We start from the raw sequence: 19,695 nt of genomic DNA on the forward strand, positions 1-19,695 counted from the left end.
GTTCAACTGGATAAATATTTTGTCATTTCTTTTAAGAAGAACAGAATGATTTAGAAGACATTGAGTCACAATTTAAAAAGATTTTCACACCACATTTGGATGTGAGGAATCATGTTTTACATTTCTGTGGTTACCCTTAGAAGTTGTGTCAGTGAATCCTATTCGTTAGACGTGTTGTTGAAAAGAAACAGATTGGGTTAAATTTAAAATATGCATACAAGGAGTTCCCATTGTGGCGCAGAAGAAACGAATCTGACTAGGAACCATGAGGTTGCGCATTTGATCCCTGGCCTCGCCCAGTGCGTTGGGGATCTGGCGTTGCTGTGGGCTGTGGTATGGGTTGCAGACATGGCTTGGATCTGGCATTGCTGTGGCTGTGGCATAGGCTGGCGGCTGTAGCTCCAATTCGACCCTTAGCCTGGGAGCGTCCATGTGTTGCAGGTGCGGCCCTAAAAAGACAAAAAGATTTAAAAAAAGAAAAAAAATAGGCACACAAGAAAACATAGTATCTCTGGAATTTTGGAGTGCCAAGTTTATGATCCTTGGAAATGTGCCGAAATTTGCATGGTGGCTAAATTCTGGATTATGAGTGTGTCCACCTGGCTCCATGAAAGTCCATTCCTTTACAAGAGGTAGATCTGGAGTAAGATCAAGATGCTTCCTAACTGAATATATTCCATGCTTTTCTGGAATCACTGAGTCTCTTTCCAGTAATTTTTTTGATGGTTGTTCAGCAGTTAGTTGTAAATTTGGTGTTTTTGTTAGAGGAGGTGAGCTTGAGTCCTTCTACTCTGTCATCTTTTCTCTCCCTGCTTGTCCAAGAATCATAGAATCTCTTAACTTCTGGTTTTCTTATTGATGTGATCATGATTGATCATGCTAAGAACAGCAAATGATTATGCTAATGTATATGGATAAGCTTATTTATTGAAACATAGTTTATTTACAATGTTGTGTTAGTTTCTAGTGTATACCAAACGGATTGTTACACATAAATGTACATATTCTTTTTCATATGCTTTTCCATCACAGTTTATTATAGAATATTGGATATAGTCCCCTGTGCTGTACAGTAGGACTTTGTTGTTTATCTATTTTATGTATAATAGTTTGTATCTGCTAATCTCACACTCGTAATCTATCCTTCCTCCACTCTGTTTCCCCTTTGGGAACCATAAGTTTGTTTTTGATGTTCATGAGTCTGTTAAGTTCATTTGTGTCATATTTTAGATTCCACATGTAAGTGATATCTCATGGTATTTGTTTTTCTGACATAATTCACTTAGAATGATAATCTCTAGGCCTATCCATGTTGCTATAAATGGCATTTCATTTTTTATGGCTGAGTAGTATTCCATTGTGTGTATATATACCACATCATCTTGGATAAAGCTTGTTTAAATATTTGTTGGATAGCTTTTGTCATATAAAAAAATTCTGATATGGCTAGTCCAGTACCTGGGGTCATAGTTCATATAGAAAATGGTAAAAAGCTCAGGAAGGAGGAGAAAAAAGCTAAGGGAGGAAGTGTTCTCAAGATACTTTAGGTTCTAGATGCCACTGAAGTTCAAGTAATAGTTGAAATAATGTACAAAATGTAGACTTAAAAGTGTACATTAGTGTATGATGTGAGAATATTGTATTTTTTTTTTCTTTTTATGGTGGCACCTGCAGCATACAGAAGTTCCTGGACAAGGGGTCCAATCAGAGCTGTAGCTGCAGGCCTATGCAACAGCCACAGCCACACCAGATTTGAGCCATATCTGCAACCTACACCACAGCTTGTGGCAGTGCTGGATCAGTAACTCCCTGAGGGAGGCCAGGGATCAAACTTGTGTCCTCATGGACACTATATTATGTTCTTAACCCACTGAACCACAAAAGGAACTCCAAGAATTTATGATTTTTATAGTTCAGTTAATACTTTCAGAACAATTTAGAGCATCTGATTGCTTACTCTTGTCTCTCTTTGCAGGTCATTTAAATTTCTCCTGTTTCTGTACAGAGAGCAATTGAAATGTGGTGAAGATTAAGAGATGTAGTTTGAGTCAATCATAAAAGAATCTGAGTTTAAGAATTTAGTTTAGCTGTTCTTCCCTAAAGCAGAAATACTCTCCTTTGCTGGTCAGTGGTGGAAAATCATCTGTTGATATGTACGATCCTCTCAACACATCTGTTGTTGGGGCTGACGTGGTTTTATTTCATAATAGTCATTGGAAATACTTGATTAGAGCTGGCGGTGGGAGTGGAGGTTGGAGGAACTGAAGAAGGGATGCTTTGTGTAAAGATTGAAGTAAATATTAACTGCATTAAATATTTTGTTGAATAATGATTTTTTGTGATAAAATACTTCTGGTTTTGTAGTGTTTTAGTTCATAGTGTTTATTTTAATTGTTCCCCAAATTAAGCACTGCATAATTTTCCTTTTTGTTTTACGATAGGTTTGTAACCAAATTATTGGAAGACCTCATCTTCTTTGTTGCTGATGTACTTAACAATGGACAAGAAGTTTTGGACGTGGTTATCACCAAGCCAAACCGAGAACGTCAGAAATTAATGAGGGAACAAAACATATTGGCACAGGTGAATGTTTCCATACACTAAGTTCGCATATTTTATCTTTTTGAATTATAGTATCAGGAAAGTCCTTGAGTTACTTATCTCTTCCTGTGCAACAAGTTACCCCCAAACTTAGTGTCTGAAACCAGCAGATACTTATAGTTTCTGTGGATTCAGAATCTGAGGGTGGTTCAGGTGGGCAGCTTTTGCTCTGGGTTTTTCACAGGCTGCAGTCAAGGTGTTGACTAGGCTGCTCAAATGGGCAGGGCCTCCGCAGACCTGGCAGCTTTCTTTCCTTAGAAGTGAGAGATCTGTTTCTGTTTCGTAGATAGGTTCATTTGTGCCGTATTTTATCATATTTTATTTTATTTTTTAGGGCTGCACTGAAAGCATATGGAAGTTCCTGGGCTAGGGGTCAAACAGCAGCTGCAGCTACTGGCCTATGCCACAGCCACAGCAACGTCAGATCTGAGCCACATCTGTGACCTACATCACAGCTCACGGCAATGCCAGATCCTTAACCCACGGGGCGAGGCCAGGGATTGAACTTGTGTCCTCATGGATACTAGTTGAGTTCATTACCACTGGGCCACATCAGGAACTCCCATTTGTGCTGTATTTTAAATTCCACAGATTCAAAGACATGGGGAACAGACTTGCGGTTGCCAAGGGAAAGGGGGGAGGGAGTGGGATGGACAGGGAATTTGGGGTTAGTAGATGCAAACTGTTACATTTAGAATGATAAGGAATGAGGGCCTACTGTACCGCACAAGGAAGTATAACCAGGCTCTGGGATAGACCATGATGGAAGATAATATAAGAAAGGGAATGTATGTATTTATTTGACTGAACACTTTGCTCTACAGCAGAAATTGGCACAACATTGCAAATCAACTATACTTTAATAAAAAGAAAAAAAAGAAGAAGTAAGGGATCCCAGATGGAACGAGAGAGGACATTTAGATGGAGGCCATAATCTTTTTGTAACCTAACCTTAGAAGCAACATCTCATCATATCTACCTTGTTCTCTTAGTTAAAAGTGAGTCAATAAATCCAGCCCATAGTCAAGGAGACAGGATCCAATGATTAAATTCCAGGAGGCAGAGGTCATTGGGGGACATGACCTATCACAGACCTCCAAAAAACCTACCTGGTGAGACTGTCTCCAGAAAATGTTCTGGAATAATTTTCCAGGTAGAATTTCCAGGGGAACTTGGAAGCTGCCACCTCCATCTGCTTCCTACTTCTTTCCCTTTCTTCCCTAGGAAAGTAGGGCAGTCTCTTCATTGGCTCACAAGTGTTCTCTCCCATATTTTAGTTTTTCTCCCCTGAAAACCCAGAGCTGCTCCCATGCTCTGTCTTCCTGAAATTGTTTATAACATGGTAAATTAATTTACTTAATAATATGCACATTTGGACATACCTACCTTCATGCATTCCTTTTATTATGTTAATTGTCATGTAAAGCAATGGAATTCTGCATTAGTTGTGGAGTGAAGGAAAAAACTTATGTTATTAATATACATGTTCTCTGGGAGTTCCCATTGTGGCTCAGCAGTAATGAACCCGACTAGTATCCATGAAGATGTAGGTTTGATCTCTGGCCTCGCTCAGGTTAAGGATCTGGCATTGCCTTGAGCTGTGGTATAGGTCATAGATGTGGCTCAGATTCCTTGCTATGGCTGTGGTGTAGGCCAGCAGCCTCAGCTCTGATTCGAACCCTAGCCTGAGAACTTCCATATGCCACAGGTATGGACCTAAAAAAAAAAAAAAAAAAAAAAATTTGTGGAATTGGAAAAGGAAGACAGTAGACAAATTGTCCGTTAATATTCTATAGCTGATTGTCTGAGTATATAAAAACCAACACTTTTCTCAAAGAAAATAAAGGTTGCAAATCTAATGAGACCAAGTCTTTTCTGACATTAGCATTTCTTTTGTATAAAATGTTTGCTTTCAAAGACTTTGAGGGCCTTGGATGGGTTTATTAATATTATTTCAACCAACATGTATCAAACATTTTATTTCAGTATTATAAATGTAAAATTCTGGAGTTCCCATTGTGGCTCAGTTTTTAGGAAACTGACTGGTATACATGAGGATGCAGGTTTGATTCCTGGCCTTGCTCAGGCTAAGGGTCCGGCATTGCGCAAGCTGTGGTGTAGGTCACAGACACAGCTTGGACCTGGCATTGCTGTGGCCATGGCATAGGCTGGCAGCTGTAGCTCCAATTCGACCCCTAGCCTGGGAACTTCCACATGCCACGGGTATAGCCCTAAAAAGACTATACACACACACACACACACACACACACACACAAAAACATACACACACACACATATGTTTATATATATATATGTAAAATTCAAGGTTTAATGAATAGAATTATTGAGGAAACTTCAGTTCATATTCTATTTCATGAATTACGAAGGATAAGTCCTTTCATTTTTGCTTTCTTGTATGAATCCTCGTGCCTTTGCCTTGGTGCTGTTTCATAAACAATTTACTCATCCTACCAGTTCATCACCAGGCAATCCTACCTGCTGTCTTGCTACCTAAAAGAGTTATGCTCCTCAAAGTTTCTTAAATGCTTCCCAACTGCTGATCTTTTTAAAGAAGAATCTAGGTCACTGGGTATCAGCAGCTGCCCATTTGGCTCTTTATTTGCTTTGAATGCTGATACATTCATTGATTTGGCCACATCTTTATGTATAGGAACAATAAATGAACTCTCTTTTTTTTTTTTTTTTTTTTTTTTTTGTCTTTTTGCCATTTCTTGGGCCGCTCCCACAGCATATGGAGGTTCCCAGGCTAGAGGTCGAATCAGAGCTGTAGCCATGAGCCTACGCCAGAGCCACAGCAATGCGGGATCTGAGCTGTATCTGCAACCTTCACCACAGCTCATGGCAACGCTGGATCCTTAACCCACTGAGCAAGGGCAGGGATCGAACCCACAACCTCATGGTTCCTAGTCGGATTCGTTAACCACTGCGCCACGATGGAAACTCCTGAACTCTTCTATAAAAGAGATTTAGGAGCAATATTTGGAGGCAATTTTTTGATGTCAGTTTCAGATGAATAATAAATGTTTTCCTGATATTATTTTGATTTTAGAAAGTTATAGACAATAATGAAGTACTTTTAAAGCCTATCAAAATCAAACTATATTTTAGTTCATCAGAATATGTTCATATAATTTGATACACCTAACATTTACATTTTTTATTTTTTAAATTAAAATTTTTTTCCTTTTTACTCCACACCTGTGGCATATGGAGGTTCCTGGGCTAGGGGTCAAATTAGAGCTGCAGCTGAGGCCTGTGCCACAGCCAGGGCAATACCGGATCTGAGTCGCATCTGTGACCTGTTTCGCAGTTTGTAGCAATGCTGGATCCTTAACTCACTAAGCAAGGCCAGGGATCGAACCCACATCCTCATAGAGACAAGGTCAGGTCCTTAACCCACAAGGAGCCACAGTGAGAACTCCTATATTTTTTTAATAATAAAATATAATTTCTAAACAAAATTCAGCATTTTATTTAAATACTGTTTTGTCACTGAATTTAGGGAATCCTTTTGTATTCTTCTTAATATGTTGGTCTTGTGTCCTAAATCTTTTTTTCTTTATGTTAATTCTATGCAAATATTAAAAAAGTGCTTTTTGAGTCAATATGTTTATTTATAAAAAAATTAAAACCATGCAAAACATGTACCTCCATGCATCATAATTAGCGGTTGCTGTTTTTTCCTGGTAGGTATTTGGAATTCTTAAAGCACCCTTCAAGGAGAAAGCAGGAGAAGGCCCCATGCTGAGACTGGAAGATCTGGGGGATCAAAGATATGCTCCCTACAAGTACATGCTGAGGCTGTGTTACCGTGTACTGAGGCATTCGCAGCAGGACTACCGGAAAAATCAGGTCGGAGGGTGGCCCTCCTTTGTACCTCTGTTTAACATCTAATGCATAGGCAAGGTTCTTTGGTTACTGTTCTAAAACATATAAAATAGGAGTGGAAGATTCTGCCTTGCAAGGAAATGTTTTCTATTTGCAACACACAAGAAAGACCTGCAAGTATATATGAGTTGACTTATGTATTTATTCTTCCATGTAAAATTAGAAGCCTTGGGGGAGGATGTCTGAGTCCTCATACGTGCTGGGCAGGAGACATGCTGGATGTACCGGGTAAAGAGGGATGAGACGTTTCTTGGCATTTCTAGGAATATTCGAGGCACCACATTGTCATGTGAGGGCCAAAGAGTTCATTGTCTGGTGGCAAAGATATGACATGTGCATTGGAATGTAAGGAAGAGGCATAGAGGAGACAGGAGAGATAAAAGAATTCAGGAGAGATAAAAGAATTCAGGAGAGAGAGGTGCTCAGCTGGGGTACCCAGGAAGAGCACTTGGAGAAGGAAACACTGGAGTAGGATGAGAATCATTTTCATAAATTGCATGGGGACAGGCATTTTAGTGAAGAGGGATCTCTGAAGAGAGAATGATGGCTCCTAGAAAGGGCACTTTCACCCCATGATGTTCCTAACTGCCAGAGGCCAGGGACCCCAAGTATATCCAGTGATAGAGCTAAAAGTTGCCAACTGCAAGTGAAAATTCTTCAAGGTCTCATTTTTGCCTTAAACTATATATAATGCTTTGCAGTGTGTTCAATAATGCACATGTTTGCTCACTACAAAATTGTTTTAAATGAATTCTCCTTTGGTAAGTTAGTGTCCCATGTTTCTCTTTGCCATTTGGGGCAATGAGTGCAAAGTCAGTGCATTTTGCTGATGTGTTTAGCCTTGAGGAGGGATGCTGTGAGAAAGGGCTGGGAAGGTGGGTTGGGCTAAGCCATGGAGGTCCTAGGATGTCAGGCCCAGTGGGTGGAGGTTATTTGGGAATAGTCTGTAGTATTTATGGAGTGCTGACTTTGTACCAGGCTCAAATTATAAATACTTTTTTACAGTGTAACTCAGTTAGTACTAAGTTGAGATAAAGAATTGAGGCCCAGAGAAGTTAAATAATTTCCCAAGAGTATACAGTTTTGACTAGAGCCAAACCCAGGCTCTTACTTGTCACACTGCTGCCTCTTAGTAGTTCAAAAGTTTTTTTGGCAAGAAGAAAAGTTTGCTTTGTAAAAAAAAGTGTGCAAATATATTGGCTTTGAATTCTGTTTGAAAATTAAGAATAAGTCTAAAAAGAATATGTAGAACAGATTATACTAGGAAGTTCCCAGGCTAGGGGTCGAATCTGAGCTACAGCTGCTGGCCTACACCAGAGCCATAGCAACAAGGGATCCAAGCAATGTCTGCGACCTACACCACAGCTCACAGCAACACCAGATCCTTAACCCAATGAGCAAGGCCAGGGATTGAATCCACATCCTCATGGATACCAGTTGGATTAGTTTCTGCTGTGCCACAATGGGAACTCCTTAAATCTTTTTTAACATTGTCCTCCTTATAAACATTTTTCTTCCCTTGAAAATGCTGTCCGTGGAATTATTTTTCCCAACTGCATCGCATCCCTTTAAGATGGCAAGATAACATAAGGAGAGTTGTTCTTTTTTTATTGGAAGAAACATTAAGTTCTAGAACATCAAATGACAAACCTTCAAGTACTCAGAGGATCAGCATTGGAAGCCCCCATTACTAGGGCCCACCTTATTCAGTGGAGGTCAGGGATGGGGCAGAGCTCGTGGTCAGTCAGTGTTCTTTCCCTGGCTTTATTTCTCTTCTTGTGTCTGGAAAGGTCTACTTTGTTGGACAGGCCGCCGCTGCACACCACATTCAGCAGCCTACAAGAGAGACTGAATTAACTGAAAAAAAAAAAATCAACAAGTCTACAGTTTACCTGGTACCCCCAGACCCAAGGTGCACGGTCCTGGACTGTACTCGGCCTTTGGAAGGAGGCTGCAGACTCCTTTCTACAGCACTGCGCTGTGCTTCAGGGCCAGACCCCCTTGTTGGGTGTTCTGCTAGTCTCTAGATGGTTGTCTAGGCAGCATGTCCTAACCAGTGTGTTTTTTTGTTTGTTTTTTTTTCCTTTTTGCCTTTTCTAGGGCCGCTCCCACGGCATATGGAGGTTCCCAGGCTAAGGGTCTCATAGGAGCTGTTGCCACCGGCCTACGCCAGAGCCATAGCAACGCAGGATTCCAGCCGTGTCTGAGACCTACACCACAGCTCACGGCAACGTCGGATCGTTAACCCACTGAGCAAGGCCAGGGACCGAACCCACAACCTCATGGTTCCTAGTCGGATTCATTAACCACTGTGCCACGACGGGAACTCCCTCCCCCCCCCCCCCAGTGTTCTTTCTCAGCCCCCTGATGTCTGACACAAAGTTCTTTGTCGTTCCTCTCCATCTAAGGCAGGGACTCATGTACCTGGTATGTTGAGGCACATTTAGTTTCTCCTATGAAAACACTCCGCCTTCTGACAGGTAGATGCGCGCATGCTTGTGTGTGCGCGCGCGTACACACACACACACACACACACACACACACACACACACTCCTACAGTTTCTCCTCTCTTTTGATTAGTTCACCCCACCCAAGTACATCACTTCCTCAGGCAAACATTTTATTCACTTTGGGGGACCAGCTTTCCTGTTTATTTAGAGCATGTGTCCGTCCGTGGTTGATTCCTTCTCTCTTTTCGGATGGCTCCCCAAGAGGTAGATTACGGAGCAGACAAAAGAATAAAGAATCCCCAGCATTTACTGAAGGTTAGGTTTTATTTCCGCTTCGCATTCCCTGACTGCTCCACGTTGAATCTCACTGACAGTTGGAAAATATTTTTTTATTTCTGTTGAATTTAAGAATGCAGCGTTAAGTACAAGGTAGCTTTTTGATGTTTTTAGAACATGATTTTAAAACATAAGCAGATAGATTTTCTACTTTTTGCATAATTACCTATATTCTCATCTATATTTTATAGAATTCTATTAAGGAATTCTTCTGTTATTCAGTGCAACCCAAGGTTTTCATGTTGAATCTCTGTTTATTATTTTTTATAGAATTTGGTAACACTTGTAATTTCATTTGATTATTTATCAACATCGTGACCTAGTAGTGAAATATCTTGGAGGTCTGCCTTGTAGTAGGGTCTGATTACAGTAGTGATAAAAGTATAAAAATCAATACATACCTTTAAAATGATACACAAATAGAAAATTTTTGCTTTACTTAACTGGCTACTAATATACAAAGCCATCATTTTGCAAAAGGCCACAAAATTGCTTCCTGAATATAATTAGATTTGTGCAACTAACATATCATGTTCAAGGAATAGATAGTTTCCAGTAAACTTTACTTAAGGCAAAACAATTTCTAATAAATAAATTCTCCCAGGAGAGATAAATTCCCAAGGAGAGTCCCCAATAAAGATAAATTCCCAAGGAGAGTCCCCAAGAAAGTGAAGTGACAACTTTGGATTGTGGATAGGGTGAGGCTCACCAGGGCTGTGGTTGTCTGAGATGTGGGAAAAGAGCGATGATGGCTTGGAACATGAGAGAGCTGCTGGGAAGGATAAGAAACAGATGGAATAATGCATGATGGAAACTCCATAATGGCTTTCTCTTGCTCTGAGAACAAATGTTTCTGTTTTCACTGTCACTTGAAAGCACTTAGCTTCCCATGTCAACTCTTGCTTTCTCCTAACTCACTGTGTTAACAGACGCAAGTTCATGTGCCTGAAGCAACAGTGAGGCCAAATAAACCGAAAACATCAGAGTTTGGAGCAGAGAAAGGTTTATTGCAGGGCCATGCAAGGAGGCAGGTGGCTTGTGCCCCACAGAACCCAAAGAGTTTTAGCAAAGCACTTTTAAAGGCCAGGTGAGAAGGGGCATGTTTGGTTATTGCAAAATTTTTGGTGTTAGAATCCTTTATTCTAGCAGCCGTCCATGTAGGCGGGTCGAGGTGTTCTTGTAAACCCCTAGCAAAACAAATGTTATTCTCTGTTCTGCAACGTTTTCTCTCTATATAAATGGAAAATTGTTATACTCTTAAAGGTCAGATCCTTGAGAATAGGCTATCCTGTATATTTTAGGCTATAGGCAACATTCTTTTACAAAAGATACAGAGCCAGCATGACTAAGCACAAGCAACAGAGCACAGAGTTAAAGTGAAAAAAACATCTAATATGGAATCAGATTTGTTCTTCCCTGTTATAACGGCACTCCAGCTGCAATGACCATCTTGTGTTTGCAGAACTCAAGAAGGCTGGGTTCCACCATCACAGAGCCCTCAACTTGCTGTCCCCATTGCCTTGATGGCTTCTCTTCCCATGGTTGCCTCCTTTTTTATCATTTCCATCATTTCATCATTTCCATCCTGGGTCAAATGTCACTTCTTCAGCATTTACTCCCTCTTAATTTGCCACCTTTTCCCATCCCTCTGTTTTATTTCACTTATCGACAAATAAAATGATCGTATGTATTATTAGCTCGTTTATTGCCTTTCTCACTGGGATGTAAGCTCCATGGGAGCTTATCTGTCAAGTTTACTGCCAAGTGCCTAGTCTCTGAAACAGTGCCTAAAGTGGCTTTCCAGAGCTACCTATTGGATGAGTGGATCTAATCGAAGAGTTATTAATCGCATTATCTTGTTGGATAGCTTTTTAAAGATGAAAAGTGCTATGGGATTTTATCATTGTTTTAATTAGAAGATTTAATAGATCCTTGTGGTGTGTCATATGTACAAAAAAGAAATCACCTACATTCATCTGGGCTCTTTATGTACAGTATTAGAGCTCATCTTCATGAGTAAAATCCTATAGGGTCATTTTTTTTTCTCTCATTATACCAAAATTATAGGTTATGGCTTTTAGTGAGTATTCAAAGAAGAGCCTCTGATTTACTGGAGAAATCCTTAGTTATCAGGTCTTAAAAATTGTTATTTTAACTAGGTTTATTTTTTTCTCACTTACAAGAGTGTAAGCACTGTATTAAAAATTATTTCTAGGAGTTCCCATTGTGGCTCAGTGGTTAATGAATCCGACTAGGAACCATGAGGTTGCGGGTTCGATCCCTGGCCTTGCTCAGTTGGTTAAGGATCTGGGGTTGCTGTGAGCTGTGGTGTAGGTCGCAGACATGGCTCGGATCCTGCGTTGCTATGGCTCTGGCGTAGGCTGGCGGCTACAGCTCTGATTCAACCCCTAGCCTGGGAACCTCCATATGCTGAGTGTGGCTCTAGAAAAGACAAAAAAAAAAAGGATCCAGCGTTGTTGTGAGTGGCGGTGTAGATTGCAGACACAGTTTGTATCTGGTGTTGCTGTGGCTGTGGCATAGGCCTGCAGCTGTAGCTCCAATTTGACCTGTAGCCCAGGAACTTCCATGTGCCACAGACATGGCCCCTAAAAAGCAAAAAAAAAAATATTCATATATGTATATATATATATTTCTAGGCACATAATTTTCTGTTATAATTTAAATTAGGTGTATGCAAATATATTTTCATTTCCTACTTTCTATTTATGGGAAAGTTATTTGCTTTTCTTTTGACAATCAATCTTTAGTGAGTTTTCTATTATAAATAATTAATCAATGTTGCTGATCCTAATAGAACCTGTTATTTCTAAGCTCTTTGGCACCCCATCCTGACAGTCTTTCTTCTTTGCAGGAATATATTGCTAAGAATTTCTGTGTCATGCAGTCCCAGATTGGCTATGATATTTTGGCAGAAGATACCATCACAGCTTTGTTGCACAACAACAGAAAACTACTAGAGAAACATATCACAGCAAAAGAAATAGAAACATTTGTTAGTTTACTCAGGAGAAATCGTGAGCCAAGGTTTGAAGTGCTTCATACAGTATTCTTTTCTTGTGGGGACTGTGGCTTTTTGCTTTCTTTTTAGAACTTTTTAAAGTTAAGAATTCTTTCATGGACAAAACAATGTTTGGCTTATAGCTGTAATAATTATGGACAATAAAGAGTTATGACCTCATAGGAGATCAGAACCCTTCATAGACATGTTTAAATGTAATTGATTTTTCACTCTGATAACTTATGTTTTAATAGTACTCCATAGTTTTTCACAATATATTCATATCCATCATCTCATTTAAATCCTCCCACATTCTCGTGAAATATACTGGTCATATAATATTATCCATGTTTTAGAGATGAGAAAATAGAAATCAAAAGAGCAGCTTGACCAAGAATACCCCAATGGTAAAGAACAGAATAGGAGGTAAATTTAGAGTTTCTGATTCCACATTAAGTTCCCTTTCTCTTGTACTATTCTGCCTTAACCTGGAGAAATGAATGCAGAATGGTCAAGAGATTGACAACATTTTCTTTCTCTTTCTTTTTCTCTTTCTTTCTCTTTCTCTCTCTTTCTTTCTCTTTCTCTCTCTTTCTTTCTTTCATTCTTTCTTTTCTTTCTTTTTCTTTTTTTTTTTTTTTTGCTTTTTAGGGCTGCACTTGCAGCATATGGAAGTTCCCAGGCTCCCAGGCTACAGGTCAAATCAGAGCTGCAGCTGCCAGTCTACACCACAGCCACAGCAACGGCGGATCTGAGCCTTGTCTGTGATCTACACCACAGCTCATGGCAATGCCAAATCCTTAACCCACTGAGTGAGTCCAGGGATCGAACCCTCATCCTCATGGATACGAGTTGGGTTTGTTTCTGCTACTCCGCAATGGGAAATCCAAACGTTTTCTTAATCCAAACATTTTCTTAATTAGTACAGCAAATAATTGTTAGAAGGTAGAACTGGGCCTCTAACTTGACCAGGCTGTATTCACTTTGATTAAGTGTGTGCTGTATGTCTGTGTTACACAGTACAGCATTAGCTTTGATCTGGTTTTGTTTTGATATTCAGTTCTGGACAATCCCTTTAGGGAAGATAAGTTGCTTCCTAAATATAACAAGTCCTAGGGATGTGGGATGAAAATCACCAAATAAATGGAAGCAAACATATCACGTTTGGAAATAAAGTTTATACTAAACACCAATAATTGGATGTTTAATTTGTTTCTAATGATGAAGTAGATAAGCAACACGTTAGAAGTATGTTGCATGGACGGATATTAAGAATATATCTAAAAAGTTGCTTTCATTATATCCCAAAGTATATTTTGGGATGATTCTATAAATTGCTTTTTGTTAATGTTCAATTTAACTTTTTTCTCTTGTCAGGTTTTTGGATTATTTATCAGATCTATGTGTATCTAATACCACTGCTATACCTGTAACTCAAGAACTCATCTGCAAATTTATGCTGAGCCCAGGCAATGCAGACATTCTCATTCAAACTAAGTAAGCCCAGATGATGGAGGCCTCTTCTTCTGTTCATTATTTGTAAGCAGTACAGTTCCTTATCCTGTTTGTAAGTGAACTTGTTCATAGATTTGGTGTTGTGTGTTGTTTATTTCAAGGCTGGTCTCAATGCAAGGAGACAACCCCATGGAGAGCGCCATTCTTTCAGACGACATTGATGAGGAAGAAGTTTGGCTCTATTGGATTGACAGCAACAAGGAACCTCATGGCAAAGCTATCAGGCACCTTGCTCAGGAAGCAAAAGAAGGCACCAAAGCTGATCTAGAAGTCCTTACCTATTACAGGTTAAGTATTGGAGGGAATCATTCTCAGTCTCATACATTCACTGAGAAATAGTTCTCTGAACCCTCTGAAAGTTAGGTATCTATGAATAAGAAATTTAAGAAGGTGTGTCAGAACTAGGGTAGCTAAAATATTTAGTAATATTAAATAGTCACAGTAATTCTGTGTTTTCCACGTATACCCCTTGCAATTTTCTAACTATACTATTTTGAAATTATTGTGCAGTAGAGGGTCTTTTCCTCTTACTGACTGGTGTGGGTACCAATGAGAGACATGTTGGGTCCTAGGTAATTGGGTTGAGGGGGAGATGGCATTAGGGCTGGGGAAGCTGACCCAGCTGTTGAGATGGCCTCAGAGAAGGTTAGCCAGTGGTTATATATACATATATACATGGCTTACAAGTATGTGGTGACCTAGGGCTTCAGAGAAGCTGGTGCCCATAGGTGTGAAAGTTTAGCAGAGGCATATGGCAGTCAGAGTTTTGATTGTGGTCAGTATTTTGGGAGTAAGAACCTAAACATATAAACCCAAGGCAGAAAGTCTTGGGCCAGATTGGGCTCCAATGACAGAATCTGAGAAAAGCAGAGAATTCCTTGTGTTCCCTGATTTCTACAGCTACAAAGCCAAAGGCTACTTCTTGATTTCAGAGGTTGATGAATCCAAGTGCACTGATGCCATTTGGATTGATCACATTTGGTTCGGGAACTGAGTGAGTCTAAACTTGGCATATAAATACCAGAGCCTAGAGCTGAGTGAGCCTGGGCAAGGCAGAGAGAGAGGGTTTCATGTGAGCTATTATCCCTAGCCTTCAGGCTTAGTGTATTTGTAATCCTAGGAGACTGAGAACTGAGAGTCTGATGACACTCTCTACCAGGCACATGTCGATGGAACAAGTAAGGGAAATTGCAACTGAATGGGCATAGAGATGATTTCACCGATGTGTTGTCATTTGATCCCTTAACCTACTACCCAAAGAGTTTGACTCGAGTATCACATACACTTGGAATATTGAAATCATAAAAGTAGATGCTGATTGATATGATAATATTTATGAATTTGACCTAGATAAGACAAATAATGTAATATGTTCAATATTTTTAAGGTACCAGCTAAATCTCTTCGCAAGGATGTGCTTAGATCGCCAGTATCTGGCCATAAACCAGATTTCCACACAGCTCTCTGTTGATTTGATCCTGCGGTGTATGTCCGATGAGAGCCTGCCTTTTGACCTCCGAGCATCTTTCTGTCGCCTAATGCTGCACATGCATGTTGACCGGGATCCCCAGGAGTCAGTGGTGCCTGTTCGCTATGCCAGGCTCTGGACAGAAATCCCCACAAAGATCACAATTCATGAGTATGTTTGGAAAAATTTCTTGAGGGTTATAAGTTCAGCAAATGAACTCAAAATCAAATGTCTTCGATTAAAAAAATATTTTATTGACCTCCAATTCCCAATCCAGCATAGTATGCAATAAAAGGATGTATACATGTATGTGTAACTGGGTCACCTTACTGTACAGTAGAAAATTGACAGAACACTGTAAACCAGCTATAATGGAAAAAATAAAAATCATTATAAAGTAAAAAAAATAAAAAGCTTTATACAGAAGAAAAGAAAAAATTATTTTATTGAAGTATAGTTGATTTACAATGTGTTAATTTCTACTGTACAACAAAGTGACTGCTATAAGTATATGCATTCTTTTTCATGTTCTTTTCCATGATGGTTTATCACAGGATATTAAATATAGTTCCCTGTGCTACACAGTAGGACCTCGTTGTTTATCTGTCCTACATATAGTAGTTTGCATCTGCTAATAACAAACTCCGAATCCATCTCTCCCCCAGTTGTCTTCAGTATTGAAATGCCATATAAGGAAAGGCATTTTTGTGTTCAAACTTGGGTTGTTAATCTTTCAAATGCAAATGGGATACTCTTTTTGGAAAGTGAAAATGACAGCTCTTGATAATAGAAATGTTATTCTGGAAACCAACAGACAGAAATCATATTAATAAAAGGAGTAACAACTTGTTAAGTCCTTAATATTATGATAGACTGTGATGTAAATGCTTTTCATGTATTAAATCCTTTCAAAATTGCCCCATTTTACAAATGAGGACACAGTGTCTATAAAGATTAATTAATTTACCCTAGCTTAGAAGCCAGGAGGTTAAAGTATATACTTTTTCCTATTTTAAATGATTATAATCAATTTAACTTGCTTTAAATTCTTTCTGTCTTTTCAGATATGATTCCATAACAGACTCTTCCAGAAATGATATGAAGAGGAAATTTGCACTGACAATGGAATTTGTTGAAGAGTACTTGAAAGAGGTTGTAAATCAGCCTTTTCCTTTTGGAGATAAAGAAAAAAATAAACTGACATTTGAGGTAATTTTTAAAAACAATTACTTTGTGAGGTTTTAAAAATTCTATCCTGTCTAAAATTAAATTCATTGAACATCAAAGATTTCTTCCCTCTAATAGTTGGGATGTTTTGGTAATTAGGTAGTTAAATTAATTTCCCTCTGCCATTGATTAAAAGATAGATTTGATGCTTTAATTATACCTGAGGTACAGTACAAAATATTTTAGTTATCTGTTAGATATTCATTTTTTATTCTTTTGTTTCATTTATTTTTGTAAACTTTATTGCATGTAATGAACAAAGACAGTTTTGTGTATTTATAATATGTTTGGTTACATTTTTTTCATCTCCATGAAGGTGAGGTTTTTAGCCTCATTAAACTGAATTGAAATACCTCCATTTATAACATCGCTCTGGGGCTATGGCGACAAAACTAGAGAGATGATACCGTTTCATGATACCTGGTGTATTAAGTACCTTAGTGGACTGTAACAGATTACCCCCAAGTTTAGCAGCCCCGGCCAACAAACATTTATAATCTCATGGTTTCTGTGGATCAGGAATCTAGGAGGGCTTACTGGTTGAGTGGGTCTGTGTCAGGCTCTCTCATGAGATTGTAATGCGACTGTTGATTGGGGTTGTAGTCTTCTGGGGCTAGGCCATCTGCTTCTAAGCTCACTTGTATGGTTTTTGGTCGCCATACTTCCTCCCTGGCTATTGTCTAGACACCACATCTTGCCCTTGGGCCTTTCCATAGGCTGTCTTTGTGTCCTTAGATGCATGGCATCTGGCTTTCCCCAGAGCAACCATTTGAGAGAGAGAGAATGCCCAGGATAGAAGTTGCAATCTTCTGTAACTTAATCTTAGAAGTGGCATGCCGTTGCTTCTGCTGTATTCTGTTGGTGACACTGACTAACCCTGGGGTGATATGGAAGGAGACCCTATATTGGGGGCCATCTTGGGAGCTGACTCTCACACTTAGAATGTCCTGTGGTATCCAGAAGACCACACAGTGGCATGGGGAACATATATTTCTGGACAAATCTCATGGATCATATCCATTTATTAAGTAATTCCTTAATGTAACTATTTATTAAGTGGTAATAAATGGTATCCTACTGACTTAAATAAGTTAGTATTTAAATAAGAGGTAATTTTGTTCTAATGTAAACCTCTTTTAACCACCCTGATACAACTAAAATCTTATCTTCTTGCTTCCTTGCTGGCTGTTGACCAGACTCTATATCTTCTCACATGGGCCTTTGATGGGGTTGATGAACTGGTTCTATTTGGATTCAATTCTAAACATGAATAAATTAGAGTTCAGTAGTTGCTTTTGCAGGAATTTTGATTCCTAGGTATTAAAGAATTAGAAAGTTTAGAAATGCCTGTGCTAACTTAGATAATAAAAAGTCCATGCTCATTTCAGTTCCTAATGTTTTTCTTTTCTTTTCCACTCTCTCCCCCCTCTTTTAAAATTAAGGTGGTCCACTTGGCTCGGAATCTCATATACTTTGGATTTTATAGTTTCAGTGAATTATTAAGGCTAACAAGAACACTGCTGGCTATCCTAGATATTGTACAGGTCCCCATGTCATCATATTTTGAAAGATTAAGCAAATTTCAAGACGGAGGTAAGAACCTTTGAGAAAAGTTATGTGTGTTTTTTTTTTTTTGGTATTACTTTGAGGTGAGATAAAAAACAAAGCTATAGAAAAGTGGTTGCTAGCATGGATCTGCTAATATATGTGTCCTGAGGGAAAAGAGCCTGGGTTTACAAAGATGCTTCTCTGGGTTTAATGAAAAGCTTTAAAAGACAACTTCATAAGATCGATGAAGCCTATCTTTAGCAGCTAATGTTATGGTCAATCCATGAGGGAAAATACTACGTGATAAAAAATAAAAACATCTTGGAGTTCCTGTTGTGGCTCAGGAGATTAAGAACCCAACTAATATCAGTGAGGATGTGGGTTCAATCCCTGGCCTCGCTCAGTGGGTTAAGGATCCAACATTGCCATGAGCTGTGGCGTAGGTTGTAGATATGGCTCAGATCTGGCATTGCTGTGGCTGTGGTGTAGGCTGGCAGCTGCAGCTTTGATTTGACTACTAGCCCAAGAACTTCCATATGCTGTGGGCACAGCCCTAAACAGAAAACAAAAAACAAAACAAAACAAGCTTGGGAGTTCTCTGGTGGTTTAGTGGTTATGATTTGGCCCTTTCACTGCTGCGACCTGGGTTCGATCTCTGGTGTGGGAACTGATATTCCCACATCAAGCACTGCATGCTGTGGCCAAAAAGAAATAAATAAATAAAACATTGTAGTATTTGTGATCATCTGGTATATGCCATGTGCTGGCTCTGCTTCATACCAGGGCACAGAAAAATGAAAAGTGTGGGTACAGTCAGGGTTACACCAGAGAAGTGGTGATGGTCAAGCCAGCAAAGTGGACAAGACATGTGCATTTGAATCAGAATGCCTACGTGCACATCCTGCCTTGACCATTAGGTCAAGGTACTTATCTTCTCTAAGAGTTTCTTTTTTTTTATGAGGTATGATGATGGTAATAATAGTACCTTCCCTTATGATTTCCTTGTGAGAATCAACTGAATGTGCACAACATATTCAAAGCACTTAGGACAGTGCCTGTCTCATAACTCAATATAATTTTTGGAGGGGAGGGGTGGATGGTGATTGTCTTAGGCTGGATGCTCTAAAAATTCCTTGTTGGTATAGAATTGGTGTAGAATGTATGTTGAGGAGTGCATTTAGTATAGACAATCTGGAAAGCAGGAAGGTAGGATCGGGCAGACACAGAAGCTGACCCACAGCACGGTGACAACTGAGATCTTCGCTGATCCTGCAGGGAGCTCTGGAGCTGGGATGTCCCTTTAGAGTGGTCACAAATTCAGGCAAGGGGGCTGCACTTTGTGTCCTTGCATTAGCCAGCATTGACTGCTGGCTGCATCACAGAGGGGGTGTGTAGCGTTGAATAAGGCTCTGGCTAAGGGTCCCTCTTAGTGAGAGGCACAGCTGTGGGAATGCAAAAAGCTGAGGAAATAGATGTCTCTGCTCCTAAGAGAGGCAGTATGGGTGGAGCACAAGTATCCACTCCAGTATCCACTACAGGATTAGAAGAATAAAACCAGAAATCATGAGGCAGAAATATCTGATAAAAGAATTGTAAACAAATAAGTGGCTGATGTAATGAA

At 39.5% G+C, this 19,695-nt stretch overlaps 1 protein-coding gene across 2 annotated transcripts in view; it reads left to right on the forward strand.

Annotated features, from left to right (window-relative positions):
- The window catches only part of ITPR2 (inositol 1,4,5-trisphosphate receptor type 2), a 529,852-nt gene that overhangs the window by 160,663 nt on the left and 349,494 nt on the right, over positions 1–19,695 (forward strand). For both annotated transcript variants that reach the window (XM_021092919.2, XM_084956514.1), the window contains 8 exons: positions 2,442–2,583; positions 6,313–6,474; positions 12,170–12,342; positions 13,694–13,813; positions 13,933–14,118; positions 15,219–15,470; positions 16,364–16,508; positions 17,969–18,119. In XM_021092919.2, the coding sequence (XP_020948578.2) occupies positions 2,442–2,583; positions 6,313–6,474; positions 12,170–12,342; positions 13,694–13,813; positions 13,933–14,118; positions 15,219–15,470; positions 16,364–16,508; positions 17,969–18,119 (1,331 nt within the window). The remainder of the gene's footprint in view (positions 1–2,441; positions 2,584–6,312; positions 6,475–12,169; positions 12,343–13,693; positions 13,814–13,932; positions 14,119–15,218; positions 15,471–16,363; positions 16,509–17,968; positions 18,120–19,695) is intronic.

This window comes from Sus scrofa, chromosome 5, assembly GCF_054392235.1.
Source record: "Sus scrofa isolate SSC_HxYL_T2T_F1_AM1 chromosome 5, Sscrofa_HxYL_maternal_Yorkshire_Landrace_v2.0, whole genome shotgun sequence".
Lineage (NCBI taxonomy): Eukaryota > Metazoa > Chordata > Mammalia > Artiodactyla > Suidae > Sus > Sus scrofa.